Genomic DNA, 15771 nt, shown 5'->3' on the forward strand with positions numbered 1-15771 from the left:
GAGACTTGGCCAGAATGATGCAGAGAATGTGAAGCATTGCTGGGGCCAAGATCCAGGTGGCTCTGAAATGCAAGGGTGCTGAAGGTAAAATGGGGCCCCTCTCTTTGCCCCACACCTTCTTGGGAGCTGTGCTGGGTCTCCCTGGACAGCCAGGTCCCGTGGCCAGGAAAGGGGTACAGCTGGCAGGAACATCCAGGAATGTGGCTGTGGCTGCCCTTATTTTTCTTTAGAAAGGATAGAATAATTGATTGTTGTGGCTGCAGTGTTGGTGCGTATGAGAGAATGCTGAGGAAGCATGCACGTGCCAGTGTGTGTGTGTGTGTGAAAGGGAGTGAAAGAGAGAGAAAAACAGAGAGAGGTGTGGGGAGAGGGAGAGAGAAGAGAGAGATCTGTGTGTTTCTGTGTGTCCACACTCAGCTAGGCAGGGGTGGTCAGTGCCCACTAGGAGAAGGAGCAGACCCAGCCCCCACCAGCCTCATCGTTCCCCTGCCTGCCTCAGTCCCGTAGCCCATGGGTGCACGTGAGGACTCTTGGTGGCAGCCAGGAATGTTAATGGGGCCGGGCTCTGCAGGAGCTAAATTTAGAAACCTAAACTGAGAAGGTGAATGGTACTCACCTTCCCGGCAGTCACCTCTGCTACCGTGAGGACCTGGGGTGCCCGCAGGCTGCCCTGCCCCTCACCCCTCCTGTTGGTATAAGGAATGGGGGGTAGAGGCTGTTTTAGGGGTTGCACCTGCACCCACACCACTCCCTCTTACAAAGGCCTCAGGGCAGGAGGGTCCCCAGGAGCCTCCAGTGACCACACCACCCTGGGCAAGACCAGGCATGTGGCCTCCCTACCCCTGCCAATCACGTCACTGGCCACTGCCAACTTTGCCCTGCAGGATGCCACCCCCACCATCTGGGGGCGGTGACGTGGACAGTGTGACGTGTCCAGGCGCCTGAGAGCCGTCTGTCCATGGCAGAGGGAACTGTTTCTGGGATCTGGGCCAGAGGCCCAGGAGACTGGCAGACAGGATGGCCTGATACCTGGGGATCAGTCATGAGGCACACATTGTGGGTGGCGGGCAGGTCCTAGAGCCCACTGGGGAACTGCCAACCAGGGGGAAGGGACCCCGCAGTGGTGACACCCCACACATTGTCCCTAGACCTTTTTATAAGCCCAGACTCTAGTCTTCCCCCCGTAACCCAGCATCCCTGTTTGAGGGGGGTGGAGAGGGTCTAAGCCTGACCCCCACAAGAGTGACCCCGGTATTATCTCCACAGGGCAAACGCTACAAGAACTCCTTGGAGACAGTGGGCACGCCAGACTCAGGGCGTGGGCGCAGTGAGAAGAAGGCCATCAAGTAGGTGCCAGGCTACCAGTTGGGGGGGGGGACATGCTGGCAGACCAGGTGGGAGGAGCCCTTTCTCCCCCTTCCCTCAGACCTGGCCACATACCTCCATACTCATAGAAGCCCAGGGTGACACCTGTTTTCGGTCTGTGCCCCCTCAGACCATCACCACGTTTCAGAGTCCCCAGCTCCTTTGTTCTGGTTGCCTCTGTCTCTACCCCAGTTGCTGGTCCCTTTACCTACCATATTTCACACATGCTGTCCCCCAGCCCCTGGCCCATCCCTCAGCCCCCACTCCTGGGCTGGAAACCCCTCCCCATCATGGGCTCTGGTTCTTTTCTCAGATTCTACCCATGTTCTGAGTAGAACTTAGACGGGGAAAAGACAAGCCTGGGGGCCCAGCCTTGGCCCCTTAAAGGGAACAGAGCTATGAGGAGAGGTTCCACCCTCCCTTAACTGTATCTTGGGCTCTGCTGCTTCTGATTGGCCCAGGGTCCCAATTGAGTTCCCCACAGAAGGCTACTGTCCTCTGTAGCCTATGCTACAGAATCCAGATGGGAGCCCAGCCCTATGCTGGGAGACACTTAAGAAGCCCCCACCTAACTGACTGGAGTTTCCAGGCACCCAGGCTGTTGCAATGGAGGGTTTCTCTAGAAAGTTCTATGTCCACTGGGCAATGGCTCTAGCTAGCCCTTTTTCTCTATGGAGCCCCGACCTTCACTGGGAAGTTATCAGAGAGAGACAGCTCACCCTCCATCTTTGCCTTGCCAGAGTCAAGCCTACCAGCTAAGAGGGTCTGCCCAGATGCTAAGCCCCTCAACACTTGTCCCCACTCCATCCTTTTCCACTCAAGGCAAGATGAATTCCTGTATCCTTTCCCTTCTACTCCTGCTCAAGGCGCTGGCCCCCCTGTATCTTTCTCCTTTCTCTGCCTCCTCCAACCCCACCAGGGCTCCCTCTTCATCGCAGCTCTTTTTTTCTTCTCCTGCTCTGACCCTGTTTGGGGCTCTCATGGAAGCTGCAGGGGTGTGTCTGGGCTTGGGGGTGGGTGAGTGGAAGGGTAGGCCAGTGGAGGGAATGGGTAGGTGGAAGGCTCTGGGGGAGGCCACAGGGAGTCTTTGAAGCTGGGTTTGGTTGCTGGCTCACAAGTCTTCAAAGACAAGAGCTGGCAGGTCTCAGAGGCTGATGCAGAGCTCAGGCCCTGGGCTTTCTGAAGGGGGTGGGGGGAAGTGATCGCACACTGGTGAGGGCATGGGGCCCGCCCAGCACCTCTGCTGTCACCAGGCTGGGCTGCATGTGGCCCAGGGTGAAGGCAGCAGGCCTTTCACCAGCTGACCATAGTCTTCCTGCAGAGGAGCTCATGTGGCGTGGCCAGGATTTCTGGAAAGGACCTACCCCCAGCCACAGGGTAGCAGGTCAAGTTGGGACCTCTGTAGCCCTGTGGCCATACCACCCAGGCCTACCCCACCTGCTGGACTGCCAGATCTCTGCCCTAGGGGAAGGCAGTCCCATCTCATGGCTGTGTGTCCCCCATTCTCAACCTGAGCAGTTTATTTGCTATACAACTCCCTACAAGCTCAGCTCTCCTCCAGAGGAATCATCGGGTTAGCAATCGTCTTAGTGATGCTTCCCTAAACTCTGTTTCTCAGAGCACTTGTGCCCCCAGAAACAATGAATGAACCAAGGATTCCACAGCCAAGCCAGGTCTGGAAAACACTGCCCACTGTATCTTCCTTCTGACGATACTGATCATTATTGACACAGTAAAGGCTCCGACAAGTCTTGCAGTAAAGGAACCAGTTTTTCCCAGGCTTCTTTCATTAGAGATTCTCTTTTCCAGTACCACATAGGAGACCTCAGGGACCCTCGAGTTCCTCAAAACTCAGGGAAGGGCGGGAGGCTGGTGGGGATGACTCTGCGTGGCTCTGGGACTTGGGGTTGGCTGGAGAGTTGGGCGATCTGAAGCGAGCAAAGTGTTCAGGCTGCCCATCACCTCCATCTCTGTCACCAGACCTGTGGTGGGGGTGCCTGAATCCATAACTTTCTGTGGTGCCCTACTAGGGAATGAGGCTAAATGACATCTCTGGTGGACACGGGAACAGTTTTCTTGGGCCATTCCTAGCCTTCTCTGTTCCCGAGAGCTACTCAGGGCCTAGGCTTTGAATTTTGTATGCAGAGTCCCTGGTGGGACATTATCAAGAGCTCCTGTCTTGTTCCAGAGCCAGAGACTCTGTCTATACCTGGAGCCACCCTGTCTTCTAGGCCAGCCTCTGGCCCATCTGCATTGCTTCCAACTCTGAGGTTGAAAAGGGTCAAGGTCAAAGTCTCAGGGTCAAGAGAAACAGGTCCCACTTGGGACCTTGATTCTCAGGGAGCATTCTTCCCCTCACATGTCCTTTCCCTAACTGTGCCACACTGTGGCCTGAGCACCAGTAAAGCCTCAGCCGTGCAGGCCATCCCTACTCTCCTACCAGAGCCCCCCTCCTGGGGGCACTCCTGCAATCCAGGCATGGTTGTCTTCCAGAACTGTCCTCTGGCCTGGGAATTGCCTCTTTTCTCCCCACCCCCAACCCCAGTTCCCAGTCCTCCTCCTTGAGGCCCTAGGAGGATAAGGAGATGGTGGAGACCTGGTCCTTAGCTTCTGAGGTCTCTAGACCAGGCCCTCTGCCAGCCTGACTTCTGCCACCTGCCTTATGTGGAAGTCCCTACAGTCTCGCTGCTCCTAGCAAACTACATATGATCACTCAGGACCCCAAGTCTCAGCAGGGAGGACCAGGAACCATGGTCCCTTCTGAAATTAGCAGCTCCATCTTGGAAAGGGATGAGAGGAGGGATGGTTGCCCAGTGGACAGTGCCCATAAGATCCCATCATCCCACCAGATCAGAGCAAGCTCCCTCTATACAGGTCCAGAACAAAGGACCAACCCACGGTGAGACCCTTGGTGAGCTCAGAGGCCTGGGGGCCCCTCCTCGCTCAGTAGCCCAACCACCACATGTGGAACACCTCTGCAGTTCATCAAGACACCCCAGTATCATGGAATCCCTGCATCCCAATCTTGGCAGAGCTGGGGACAGGACCAAGGAGGCCAGAGGCCAGGAGAGAGAAGATGGGAAGAGAGAATGCCACCATCTTCTCCTTTGCCAGGCAGGGAGGCTGAGGCAGGAGAGGCAAGGCCAGCAGTTGACCCAGGACCTGATCTATTCCCCAGCTCCTTCTAAACCAGAATCCAACACCCTCCCCTCTTCCAGTGCCCTCCACCTACCCGGGCTTGTCCCGTTTCCCCTGCCCGCTATCCCCTTCCTCTCATCATCTTTCTCTCTTCCACCAGCTTCCTAGGTTCGAGGCTCCCGTCCACCCTCCTGCAGCTTGCTCCTTCTGTACAGCTTCTCCCGCTGGCCCTTCAATGTGTGTGTGGCGTGTGCACACGGGTGTGTGTCTGCATGTCCACGTGCCTTCGTGCACAAATACGAGTGTGTGTGCAGGCATGGGCACAAGGTGCCTGCTTGCCTTTCTTCCTCTGCAGGACAGACCCTCGAAGCCCTGCCCTCTGCGTGCCCCCCCTGGGGATCCCGCGCCCCTTCTGCCCCCACAGGATTGGCAGTTCTTGTTTCTTCTTGTATCTCCCTGTTTTCTCCCCTCTCTCTCTGCCCCTCCAGCGACCTAGACAGAGACTTTTGGAATAACAATGAGAGCACAGTGCAGCAGAAATGGAGTTCCTACCCTCCCAAGGAGTTTATTCTAAACATTTCACCCTACGCCCCTTATGGCGACCCACGACTGTCCCTCAAGTGAGTGACTTTACCTGGTTTGATCATAATGTACCGAGTTATCCGCGCACGCCCTCCTTCCCTCTTCCCATCTTCTCCCAGCCCCCTTTCACTTCCTTCCTGCTCTTCTCCCCCAACTTCCCACCCTCCACCCCATGGGAAGGCTGGCCATGGAGACGAGCAACCCCTCCTGCCCCCTCCTGCCTCCTCCGCCTGCCTGCCCTTCTGTCCCCCCTCCCCCAGGACCACACAGGAGAGCCCCCCGCCCCCATCCACAGCCACACCTGCCCCCCCAAGCTGACCCGGCCCCCCCCAACCCTCTGTGCAAGTCAGGATGGGGTTGCCCGTTTTTGGTCCCTCCCTCTCGGTTGTGGCTCGCTTTTTCCTCCCCGCTGTGTGCTGCTGCCGTGGCTGCTGGCGGTCGGTGGTCGGTGGTCGGTGGTTCGTGGCGGTGGTGGCGGTGATGGTGGTGGTGGTGGTGATGACTTCTGACTAACACAGCTTTCTCTTTCTCCCTGCCTGGGGGCCTCCTGGCCTGGACAGCCCGCTCTTCCTCCGTCGTTAACCCTTCGTTGTCCTGTGGGATAGAGTTGGAGGTGGCTGCCCTCCCCCACCCCCGCCGCCCCTGCCCCAGGCGGTGGGGAGGGGCCCCCTCCGTTGTCGTGGTGCGTTGTTCTCTGCCCCCCAGCCCGCCCGGTCCCCTCTCTCCTGCAGGCTCTGCTGTTAACCCATTTGCAGTGCTGATGTCTCTCTCTCTCTCTCTGTCTGTCTCTTGTCCGTCTGTCTCTCTCCTCCTCTCTCACTGTCTCTTTTTTCCTTTTATCTGTCGTTGTTTTTCCTTCTCTACCTCCCCTCCCCCCCCACGTGTGGCCTGCCCTCTCTCCCCCACCACCACCCCCCGGTGTCCCTCTGGCCGGGCTGCCTCGTGCATGCCTCCAGTGGCACCCTCCTGTCGGGCGCCAAAGTGGCCGCCGCGGCGGGGCTGGCGGTGGAGCGGGAAGGCCGGCTGGGGGAGAAGCCGGCAGCGGTGCCACCACCTGGAGAGGACGCCTTGAGAAGCGGAGGGGCTGCCCCCAGCGAGTCGGGCAGCGGTGGCAAGGCGGGGAGAGGCCGCTGGCGGACAGTGCAGAGCCACCTGGCCGCAGGGAAGCTCAACTTGTCCAAGTGAGTGATGGCGCCCCATGGCTGCCGGAGCCGTGAGCTCAGGCCTGCCCCCTGCAGGATGGACAGCGGGACCCCTGGCATGCCCGCTGCGGCCCTGGCTCATTCCATCCCTTCACGAGGCAATCATCATCCTTGCCATGAGGCATAACCAATTCAGCCATGCAGTACCACACTTCACAGCCCGTGGTGGCGGCCCCTCCATCTCTTCCTTTGCCAGTGACCAGGCCATTCCATTCTCAGCCCCCAGAGCAGCTCCATTCCAGACCTTGAGCCATCCCATCCTCTTGATTGGCTGCCCATCCCAGCCTCCAGAACATCCCTCCATGAGTCGTGGGCCCCTGGTTGTCCCACCATGGGGCCATCCCGTCCCTGGGGAGCCCATCCATCTCAGCCTATGCCTATGCCACTCATCAGCCACCAGGCCTTTCCTCTTCCAGCCAGCAGATGGCTCTAGACCCAGCACTGAACCATTCCATTCTGGACCACCGAGTGATTTCATCTGCTTGTCCCAGTCTTGCTTGTATCATGCAACCATCTGTTTCAGGGGTTCATCTGTGAATAAGATACCCCAATTGTCCATCTCACCCTAGCCATCCCCACTGGCTATTCCAGTCTTGGTCGGTGAGCTGTCCCACTGCCAGCTGCTGGGGTTGGGTGTTCTTGGAGGTTGGGTTATTGAACACCAGCCAGCTTCTCTGTTCAGATGTCCCAGGGTGGTCTGGATGCCACAAAGAACTGTCCCTTTGAAACAGCTCACCTGAGCTTTCTGAACAGGCACTCCCACTCTTGGGTAGTTTACATAGGGTTGGCCCCTGTTTTCCAAAAATGCCATGTCTCCTCTGTGGAGCAGCCTTGTCCTTATTTTGGTTTTTACTCGCCTCTAGTTCCTCACAGAGAAGCCACTCGAGTTCCTAGATCCTCTGAACTACGGCCACCCTTCCATGGGAAGATGCTGATTCCATTGGAACGGCCTCAGTCTCAGCTAATTGAGTGGCCTCCCCATAAGACCAAAAGCCCTGACCCCTCTTAACTGGTGGGCCACCCTTTTGCCTCCATTTAGGGCCATCTGAATCCTCTTGAAATTTCCCACAATTGGAACCAGTTAGGGCTACTAGACTGAGACCTCATTTGCTTGTTGGCTTGAGTGAACACAAGTCAGTTTCTTCTCTGGCATCTGGCCTCAGCAAGGTCCTGAGGGAAGCCCCACACCCCACCAGAGTCAAGCTCTGCACCCTACCCTATCCAGAAGGTCCCATCAGACTTCAGGCCAGCTAGACCTCTGTACCATTCACTGGCTTTAGACCTAGAGGAACCCATTTTAGTCTCCTGTGACTGAGAGGTTGTAAATTGGACTAATTTTGGATGTGATAGGAAACCAAAATTAGGTCAGCAAGGAAGAGGAGGCAGCCACCACTAAACAGTCCTCCCTCTACCTCCCCCTGCCCCAGGGGAAGGTATGGACCTACCAGGCCAACCCAGCCTGGGGCCTTCCCGTGGGGGTAGCCCTGATTCCAGGCCTGAGTCAGACAAAGCTGCTACCCCAAGGACCCCCAGATTCAGCCACTTTTGCTTTCCTCTCTCTCTCTCTCTCTCTCTCTCTCTCTCTCTCTCTCTATCTATCTATCTATCTATCTCATTCTCCCTGTACTATACTCTCTCTCTCCTCTCTTTCTTTCCTTCTCTTTGCCCACAGGGGCCACCTAACTGTTGTCTTTTGGTTCCCAGGGTGGGATCAGGGGGCAAGCAAAGCCAAGTGCTGGTTGCAGTGGTGAACGAGGCTCCCAAGTGCCTGGGCCTCTTACCAGTGCCTTAAGGCATGCTTAGTGACCCTGGACCACTAGACCAGGGGATGGCAAACTTCCTCAGTAAAGGGCCATATCATATCTAAGAAACAGCTAGGCTTTTGCCAGCCAAGCTGTGCCTTTTGCCCTGCTTGGCACTGCCATTTAACACAAAAGCAGCTGTGGATAGAATATAAACCAACTCCAATAGCTGTATTTCAATAAAACTTTATTTAAAAACAAACAGAATTTGCCCATAGACCATAGTTTGTCAACTCCTGCCCTGGAACATTGGACTGGAAGAAGGAGGGAAGAGATGATGGAGAAGAAGTCGGAACTTCAGGCCCAAGAAGTGACTTGCACTGAGTTCTTCAGGCTAGTTTGTGGCTTCTTCACACTCTGGGGACAGCCCATTCCAGACCCTCCCTGTGAGATGTACCGAAATCTCTGGTCAGAGCAGAGAAGGTGGCAGGTGACCTCAGAGGAAACTACAGACCTGATTTTCATTTGTGGCATGGGAGTTTTTAACCCATCCAACCCTTCTTCACAGCCTGATCCTACTAGGTGCTCCTGGAAAAAAAAAAAAAAAATATATATATATATATATATATATATATATCTTCAATCTACAGATGAAGAAAAAGAGGCCCAGAAAGGTAGAAAGGTTTTTCCAAAATCTCAGTTAGTCAATGGCAGAGATGGGCTTTAAACCCTGATCTCTCTGAGCTTATATTATTTCTAATCAGCTGGTAAAGAGAGGTCCTGTCTGTGCCTGTACCTCCTAGAGGTCTAGATCTGTGACACAGTTCCCTCTCTCTTTTTTTTTTTTTTGTCATGGGACTTGGACTCTGGGCCTGGGCATTGTCCCTGAGCTCTTCAGCTCAAAGCTACCACCCTACCCCATGAGCCGCAGCTCCACTTCCAGCTTTCTGGTTATTAAGTGGAGATAAGAGTCTGTTTGTCATTTAGTGCCCCAGCTGGCTTTGAACTGTGATCCTCAGATCTCAGTCTCCTGAGTAGCTAGAATTACAGGCATGAGCCTGGCTAGTTCCCCCTCTTTTAAGTGCATAGAAGCAGGGGGTGAAGTAGTCAGATGAATGATTTCTGAGGCCCTCCACCACCAGTTGCTTTTTCCCTTGGTCCCTTCCTCTGAGACAGAAAGAGTCCTTCCCAAAGTCCAAGGGCCTCAGGGATAAACAGCTCTGGCCAGAGGACACAGGAGTCTGTGGGCCTGTGGCTCCTTCCTCTTCTCCAGGGGCAGAGTAGGAGAGTCACCGGCTGCCCCCCTTCACCAGGCATTACTAGGCCAGCTCTGCTGGCCTGGATTTCCTTGTCTCCAAGGACAGTAGTACCTGGAACACAGAGGCAGTCTTAGCTGCTGTCCCCCAGCGAGACATCATCGAGACATCATATGGGGCAGCAGCACCTCCCTGTCCCCTCCCCTTCCAACTTGACAGAGGGCAGCCACTGGGCCCGAGGGAACTGCCTTCACCACTCGGCCACCGCAGCTCCTGCAGCCAGCGCAGACCAGCAGACAGGCTAGGCCAGACGGGAGGTGCCCGGCACTTGCTAGCCAGCAGAGCCAGGGCCAGGCCGGGAGTGGGCAGGGCCAAGCTGGGGGGCCTTCGGGTGGGCTCAGGTTTTGTGGCTCCTGGGTGAGGTGGTGGCAGCAACCGCGGCAGCGACACTGTGATGGAGGCATGGCGAGGTCCGGCCGAGCGCGCCCTGCACTGGGGCTTCCCAGCTCTGGCCCTCGGCTTCTTTCTCCTCCACTGTGATCCCTTCACCTGCTTCTCCTTTCTCTCCTCTCCTCCACCCACTCCAAGTTTCGAGGACTCCACCCTGTCCACGGCCACTACCCTTGAGTCTATCCCCAGCTCCACGGGAGAGCCGAAATGCCAGCGACCCCGCACTCTGATGCGGCAGCAGAGTCTGCAGCAGCCGCTGAGCCAACACCAGCGGGGCCGGCCGCCCAGCCAGCCCACCACCAGCCAGAGCCTGGGCCAGCTGCAAAGCCACGCAGCCTCGGCACCGGGCTCCAATCCCCGGACCTATGGCCGGGGCCAGGCTCGGCAGGGCACTTCAGCCGGTTCCAAGTACCGGGCAGCAGGGGGCCACAGTCGCTCCAACCCAGGCAGCTGGGACCACGTGGTGGGGCAGATTCGAAACCGAGGCTTGGACATGAAATCGTTCCTGTAAGTCCTCCCCTTGAGTGGGCTGGCTCCCCTCCCCCCAGATCCCTCCCCTCCCCCCTACATTCCAGGCCCCTCGGGCCACCCTTGGTCCCCTCAGGCCCCCTCGGCAGATGCCACACAGGCTTTGCTGCCTCCTCCCCTCTTGTTACTCATACCTAAGCCTCCCTCACCCGATGGAAAGATCTGTATCTGATCCACCTCTCTTAGAACCCCAGCCTTCCCTCCCTGCCTACCCATCCCCATCTGCTCCTCCCCTCCTCTTCTCCAGCCCCACCCTTGTGACTTCATCTCCAGGGCCCTGTCCTCCTACCCTCTGACTTGCCTTCTCTCTGAAACCTGACTCTGCTCCCCGTCTTGTCCGCTATGCCTCCCTCCCTCCCTCCCTCTCACTTCCTCTGTCCCTACCCTCCATCCTGTCCCTGTATCCTTGACCTTCTGTAGCTCCCTGGCCTCCCCATCATGACCCATCATCCCCTGAGAACAAACTTGAGATGTTCTCTCAACGCTTCTGAGCTTGGTGTTTCTAAATCAGAGGCTCAAGTGCTCAGGTCCAAGAAGAGATAGATTGGCAACCACTATCTGACCTTAACCGCTTTTCCAGCCACTGGCACAGCCCTGGGAGCCCCTCCTTGCATCTTTCCGTGCATTTGCGTTCACTCTTAGACCCCTAAGATAGGCAAGGGCCCCAGCCCCAGCATCACCCCCTCTTCAAGCCTAACGTGACCTTCCTTCCAGGCTGGGGGAATTCTCCCTGCACCCGGGGACTTCTCTCCTCTGGGAGCATTTTACAGGTACTGTAAAGCAGCACTCTAAGCTCTCTTCTCTAAGAGGAAGGGAAGAAGAAGAGAAGCCTAAGAACCAGGCCCTGCTACTGGCAAGATGTAGGGATTTTAAAGACAAGCAAGTTCTCAGCATGCTGACTCTTTGCCTGAGAGGCCAGCAGACAGGAGCCCTGCTCTGGGAAAGGCTTCAACAGAACCAGCTGCCTGTGCCTGTGCAAGAGGCCTGAGGCCCTGGCTGACCAGACAAGCTGCCCAAGGCTCTTCTTGTCAAATCCAACACGCTTTGGAGTCCAGCTGGATGTCATGCCAGATGAAGCAGCTTTTATTTTTCCAGGATTGGCTGCTGCAACTCTGCAATCGATGTAGATGGTAGAAGAAACTGGCTATGTCGTGCCCTCAACAGAGCTGCAGGCCAGCCAAGACCCTGTACCCTTCTGCCCTATGCAGCCTCAGGCTTCTGTGTGCATGCACCCATACTACCCCTGCTTTCAATGTTTGAAACCATCAGCCCAGGCCAGGACCTGTGCCCATCCTCTCCCTAGCTACAGGAGAAGCCCAGCTACCAACTCTTCCCTTTCCAACATTGTCCTAGCCAACCAGAACCTGATGGGTGCCCCTCAGCTGCCCATACTTCTGTGGCAGACTCTTGTGTCCTTTCCCTGCTGGCACCTCCAATCACACTCCCCCACCCTCGGCTTCTTCCACTTGTCCCTCACAGCAAGAATCTGCAAACTCTTGTCCGTGAAGGCCAGATCACAGAGCTTTAAGATTCTGCAGGACAATGCTCTGATAAAACAAAAAACAAACCAACCAACCAACCTTTGTTAAAATGTGGATTCTTAGCTCATGGACTGCAATAATAATAATAATAATAATAATAATAATAATAATAGTAATAATAATAATAGATGCCAATCCCTGCCTTGCAGACTAGCTATCATGCTTCTGGGGTTCTTCTCTTTCCCCAAATACCCACCAGAGCCCAATGGAACTCTACCCAGCCCTTGAAAATAAGGTACATCATCCTCTTTGGTCCCTAATAAGCCAGCATGTCCTCCGCCTCCAGCTGCTACCCCTTATCCTTGCCTCATGGCCTGCAGAACTGCAGAAAAAGAAATTCAAGAAAGTTGGGTATTTACGCAGAGGATCAGTTCCATTTTTAAGAAGAGCAAAAGGGGGCTGGGAGTTTGGCCTAGTGGTTAAAGTGCTTGCCTAGCATGCATGAAGACCCGGGTTCGATTCCTCGGTACCACATATAGAAAAAAAGCCAGAAGTGGTGCTGAGGCTCAAGTGGTAGAGCTCTCGCCTTGAGAAAGTCCAAGGACAGTGCTCAGGCCCTGAGCTCAAGCCCAGGACTGGCAAAAAAGAAAAAAAAAGAAAAAAAAAAGAAGAACAAAAGGAGTTATTGTCTGAAAATTCATTTAGCAGGGAAGACATGTTTGCATTGAGTTTGCTTGCCCCCAGCTCAACTAGCTCTAGAGTAACCAAATGGAATTTTACTAACCCTGACCAACTACTGATGAGGCAAGGACAAAGGAACCAGGATCCACCCTGAGGAAAGGGAGGATTGAGGCCCTCACGTTAGGTCCCGGGGCAAGTGTCAGGCCGGGCCAGAAATACTCAGTACCCAGCACAAATACACAAAAGAAGGACGTAGACAGCTTAGCTTCCTCGCCTCACTGGGACCCAGCTGGCATCTCCCATTTTCCAAGACCCTGTGCCCACTCAAGTCCTCCAGCCCAGATGCCATCTGGGCTCTCAGGGGAATAATCACAGACGCTGTTGCCCTCCTCTAGTCATTGAACTGGCTGATTCTTAACTCAGGATTCTCTCTCCTCAAATGTTTTATCATTATTTCCCTGGGCTTCTTCAGACGTGCTTGCTTGTCTGCTCCATCTGAGAATCCCTCTCCCTTAGTTCTGATGAGAGAGGAGACACAGAAAGAGCTCTACTGAACACCAGCCAAGTTTCACACACGGATGCTTTTAAGGAGCAGTAGCCACCATACTGCCTTTTCCTCCCAGGAAGATTTGGATGACCTTGGCTATGCTTCAGGAAGTGGCCTACCTTAAGGATATGCACCTTGACCTCTGGCCTTTGACCGGCTGCCCACACACCCTATCCTAGACACTCTCCTATTCTCCATGTCTGCATTCTGCTCCTCCAGAGCCATCTCACTGCAGCCTCACTCACAGGCTTCCTGCAGCCTTGCCAAGACTTCTTCAGACCTTGCCAAGCTCCTGCACTTTCTCTTCATCTTCACATTTGGTACCTACTGGATGGTTCCAATGAAAGGTCTTGAACAGGACCTGGAAAACTAGGTGACTGTCTCCTGGCTTTTTAGAAAGATGGACACTGAAGAGGACCTGTCATGCTCAGGTCACCATCATGTGCCAGAAGGGCCCTTCAGTCTCCTGGGCAGAAGAGCTGGCTGTACTTCTGAGAGTCTGCAGGAGAGGAGCTCTTTCCTGGATGCAAAGATTCTGGGGTTGACCTTGATCCCAAGATCTATGATGGGCACTGTGGGCCTAGGGCACAGTGCCCGCTGGATTTCACATTTTTCTAACCACCCAGAAGCCTGACCCTGCATGTACAATCCCCAAATGAAGATACCCCTCCCTCCTTCCCAGGGATCCAGCTGGGCAGAGTAACTTCAGCTGGGGCTGTATTAGCCTTTGCAAACTCTGCCATGTTCCATGACCTGTGCTCCATTCCCCAGCCTTCCCTGTGTATTTGCTTGGGCCTGTCCCAGGCACTGGCCCTCTCCTCAGGCCCCACACCTTCCCTGCCCACCTGAGAGAATCTCAATCCTGGTACAAGACCAGTTGGGCTTTCAGGTGGTAGACAGCTCCCCTCCCCCCACTCTCTACAACTGTTGACAGTGCTAAAGTTTTGGTTTCTTTCCTCCAGGGCCAGTTTCTTACGCATTTCTCTTCTCTCTCTTTGTCTCTGTCTCTGTCTCTGTCTCTCTCCTTTCCCTCTCCCTACTACTGCCCATGGGGCCTTCTCGTCTTCACCCCGGCTGGTGGGCTGTGTACCTCCCCGGGCAGGGAAGGCCGGATGGTGGTGCTATCCTTGGTCTTAGGGCTTTCGGAACAGGATGACTTTGCCAATATCCCTGACCTGCAAAACCCAGGAACTCAGCAGAACCAGAACGCTCAGGGGGACAAGAGGTACGAGAACAGGCAAGGTCTGCGGCAGCGGTGGCGGCGGCGGCGGCGGCGGTGGCAGCGGCAGCAGTGATGGCAGAGAAACAGGCTTGGAGAGGCTGCCCGCCCCAGCCGACCCCGGCTGCTGGACGAGTGTTGCCTTCAGTGAAGCTGGAGTGGGAGGAGGAGGCCCTCCCCAGCCGATGCCCCCAGCCACCTTGGTGGGGTCCCCCCGGTCTATGAAGGGACCATCCTGGGACCATTCTGGATCAAGCCTGCTCCCTGGCATGCTTGCCCTGGCCTGGAGCAAGCCCAGTCCTCCCGGCCCCATCTGTCCTGCTTGGCTTCCTCTCTGCTGTCCCTCCATCTCTCATCTCCGCCCCACCCCAGCCTGGAAATCCCTGTTTCTCTGGTGGTTGCTGGGTGAGGAGGATGGAAGGGGGGCTGGGTACCAGCCTGCCCTCCCCCCTCATCCCTGACACCCCAACCTCCCTCTTGCCTAGAGGGCTGCTCAACCGTGGAAGAGAAACCCCTAGTGGGGAGGTCTCGGGGGTGGGAGAGGACTGGTGAGCAGAGTTGAGCAGAAGGACAGCCCTGGAGTCCAGATGTCAGAAGGAGGGAATGAGGCAGGTTCAGCCAGGGCTCACTGGGGCAGCCACCCTGTCCTTGCTATGGCTTCTGGGCCCCTATAGGGACCAGGGAAAGCCCAAGTGGCCAGTATCACACATGCTGAGCAAAGGCTGAGCTCCTGGGCTTGGGGAAAGTCAGTGATTTAGGAATTCAGGGGAGCTCTCCTACTGTCTCTCCTCTGTCTCCAGGAGAGGTAGGCACGGGGCAAGGGCCAAGAGGAGAGGGGCTGGAGGTCTCAGGGCTCAGTGGCCCCACCCTAAAGCTGGAGCCATCATGTACTCATTCTTTCCCACAGCCTGCATTAGACTAGACCCACACACCACTGCAGTCCTGAGGGGGAGGGAGATGAATACCACCCACCCCCAGGTCTTCTCCTGAAACCAAAGGCCTATGGGAGGGGGGTGTGGCCTGGCAGCCAGGACGCCTACCTCTCAGGGCCTCTGCACGCAACTTTGGGCAAGAAATAGCCCCTATCTAGGCCTCTGCATTTGCTGAGTGAAGATGGTACAGGGCAACCTGTAGGAAACGTGCTAACTGGCTAATGAGGAAGCCAGCCCTTGGGCAGGGAATGTTTTGTGGGTGTCTCAGATGTTTGTTAGGAGGCCATTACGGGTAGGTAGGTGCTGTCCCAGGCACTGCCAGAAGCTTGGGGGTTAGGGAAGAGAGGCTAGGCTGAGATTTCAGCAGCTGGGTTGCTGTTTCTCGAGCAGCTTCCAGAGATCAGCCCTCTCACTTTCCCCCACCCACCCTAAGTTCACCTTGCATGTGTGTGCTGGACCAAAGTGCTCCGAGAGTGGGAGGGGAGAATGGGATTGGCTCTTCTACCGGGTGGCACTTTTGGCATCCTGGGCCCGTGTCTGGCACACCAGAATGGATGAGAGCCTGCCACTCCTGACCCACCTGTGCCAAGCAGAAGCCATAGTGTCTCAAAACTGAGTGGCAGGCAGAATAGAGGGCTGAGGAGCGAG

At 55.8% G+C, this 15771-nt stretch overlaps 1 protein-coding gene across 6 annotated transcripts in view; it reads left to right on the forward strand.

Moving 5' to 3' along the window:
• Syt7 (synaptotagmin 7) overlaps window positions 1–15771 on the forward strand; it is a 57799-nt gene that overhangs the window by 25944 nt on the left and 16084 nt on the right. The window contains exons 3-7 of one of the 6 annotated variants that reach the window (XM_090347558.1): window positions 1267–1346; window positions 4992–5123; window positions 6042–6266; window positions 9874–10242; window positions 14075–14197. In XM_090347558.1, the coding sequence (XP_090203684.1) occupies window positions 1267–1346; window positions 4992–5123; window positions 6042–6266; window positions 9874–10242; window positions 14075–14197 (929 nt within the window). The remainder of the gene's footprint in view (window positions 1–1266; window positions 1347–4991; window positions 5124–6041; window positions 6267–9873; window positions 10243–14074; window positions 14198–15771) is intronic. The other 5 variants (XM_090347559.1, XM_090347560.1, XM_090347561.1 and 2 more) reach the window with 5 other exon arrangements.

This window comes from Megascapheus bottae, chromosome 16 (genome assembly GCF_031878675.1).
Source record: "Megascapheus bottae isolate mThoBot1 chromosome 16, mThoBot2.hap1, whole genome shotgun sequence".
NCBI lineage: Eukaryota > Metazoa > Chordata > Mammalia > Rodentia > Geomyidae > Megascapheus > Megascapheus bottae.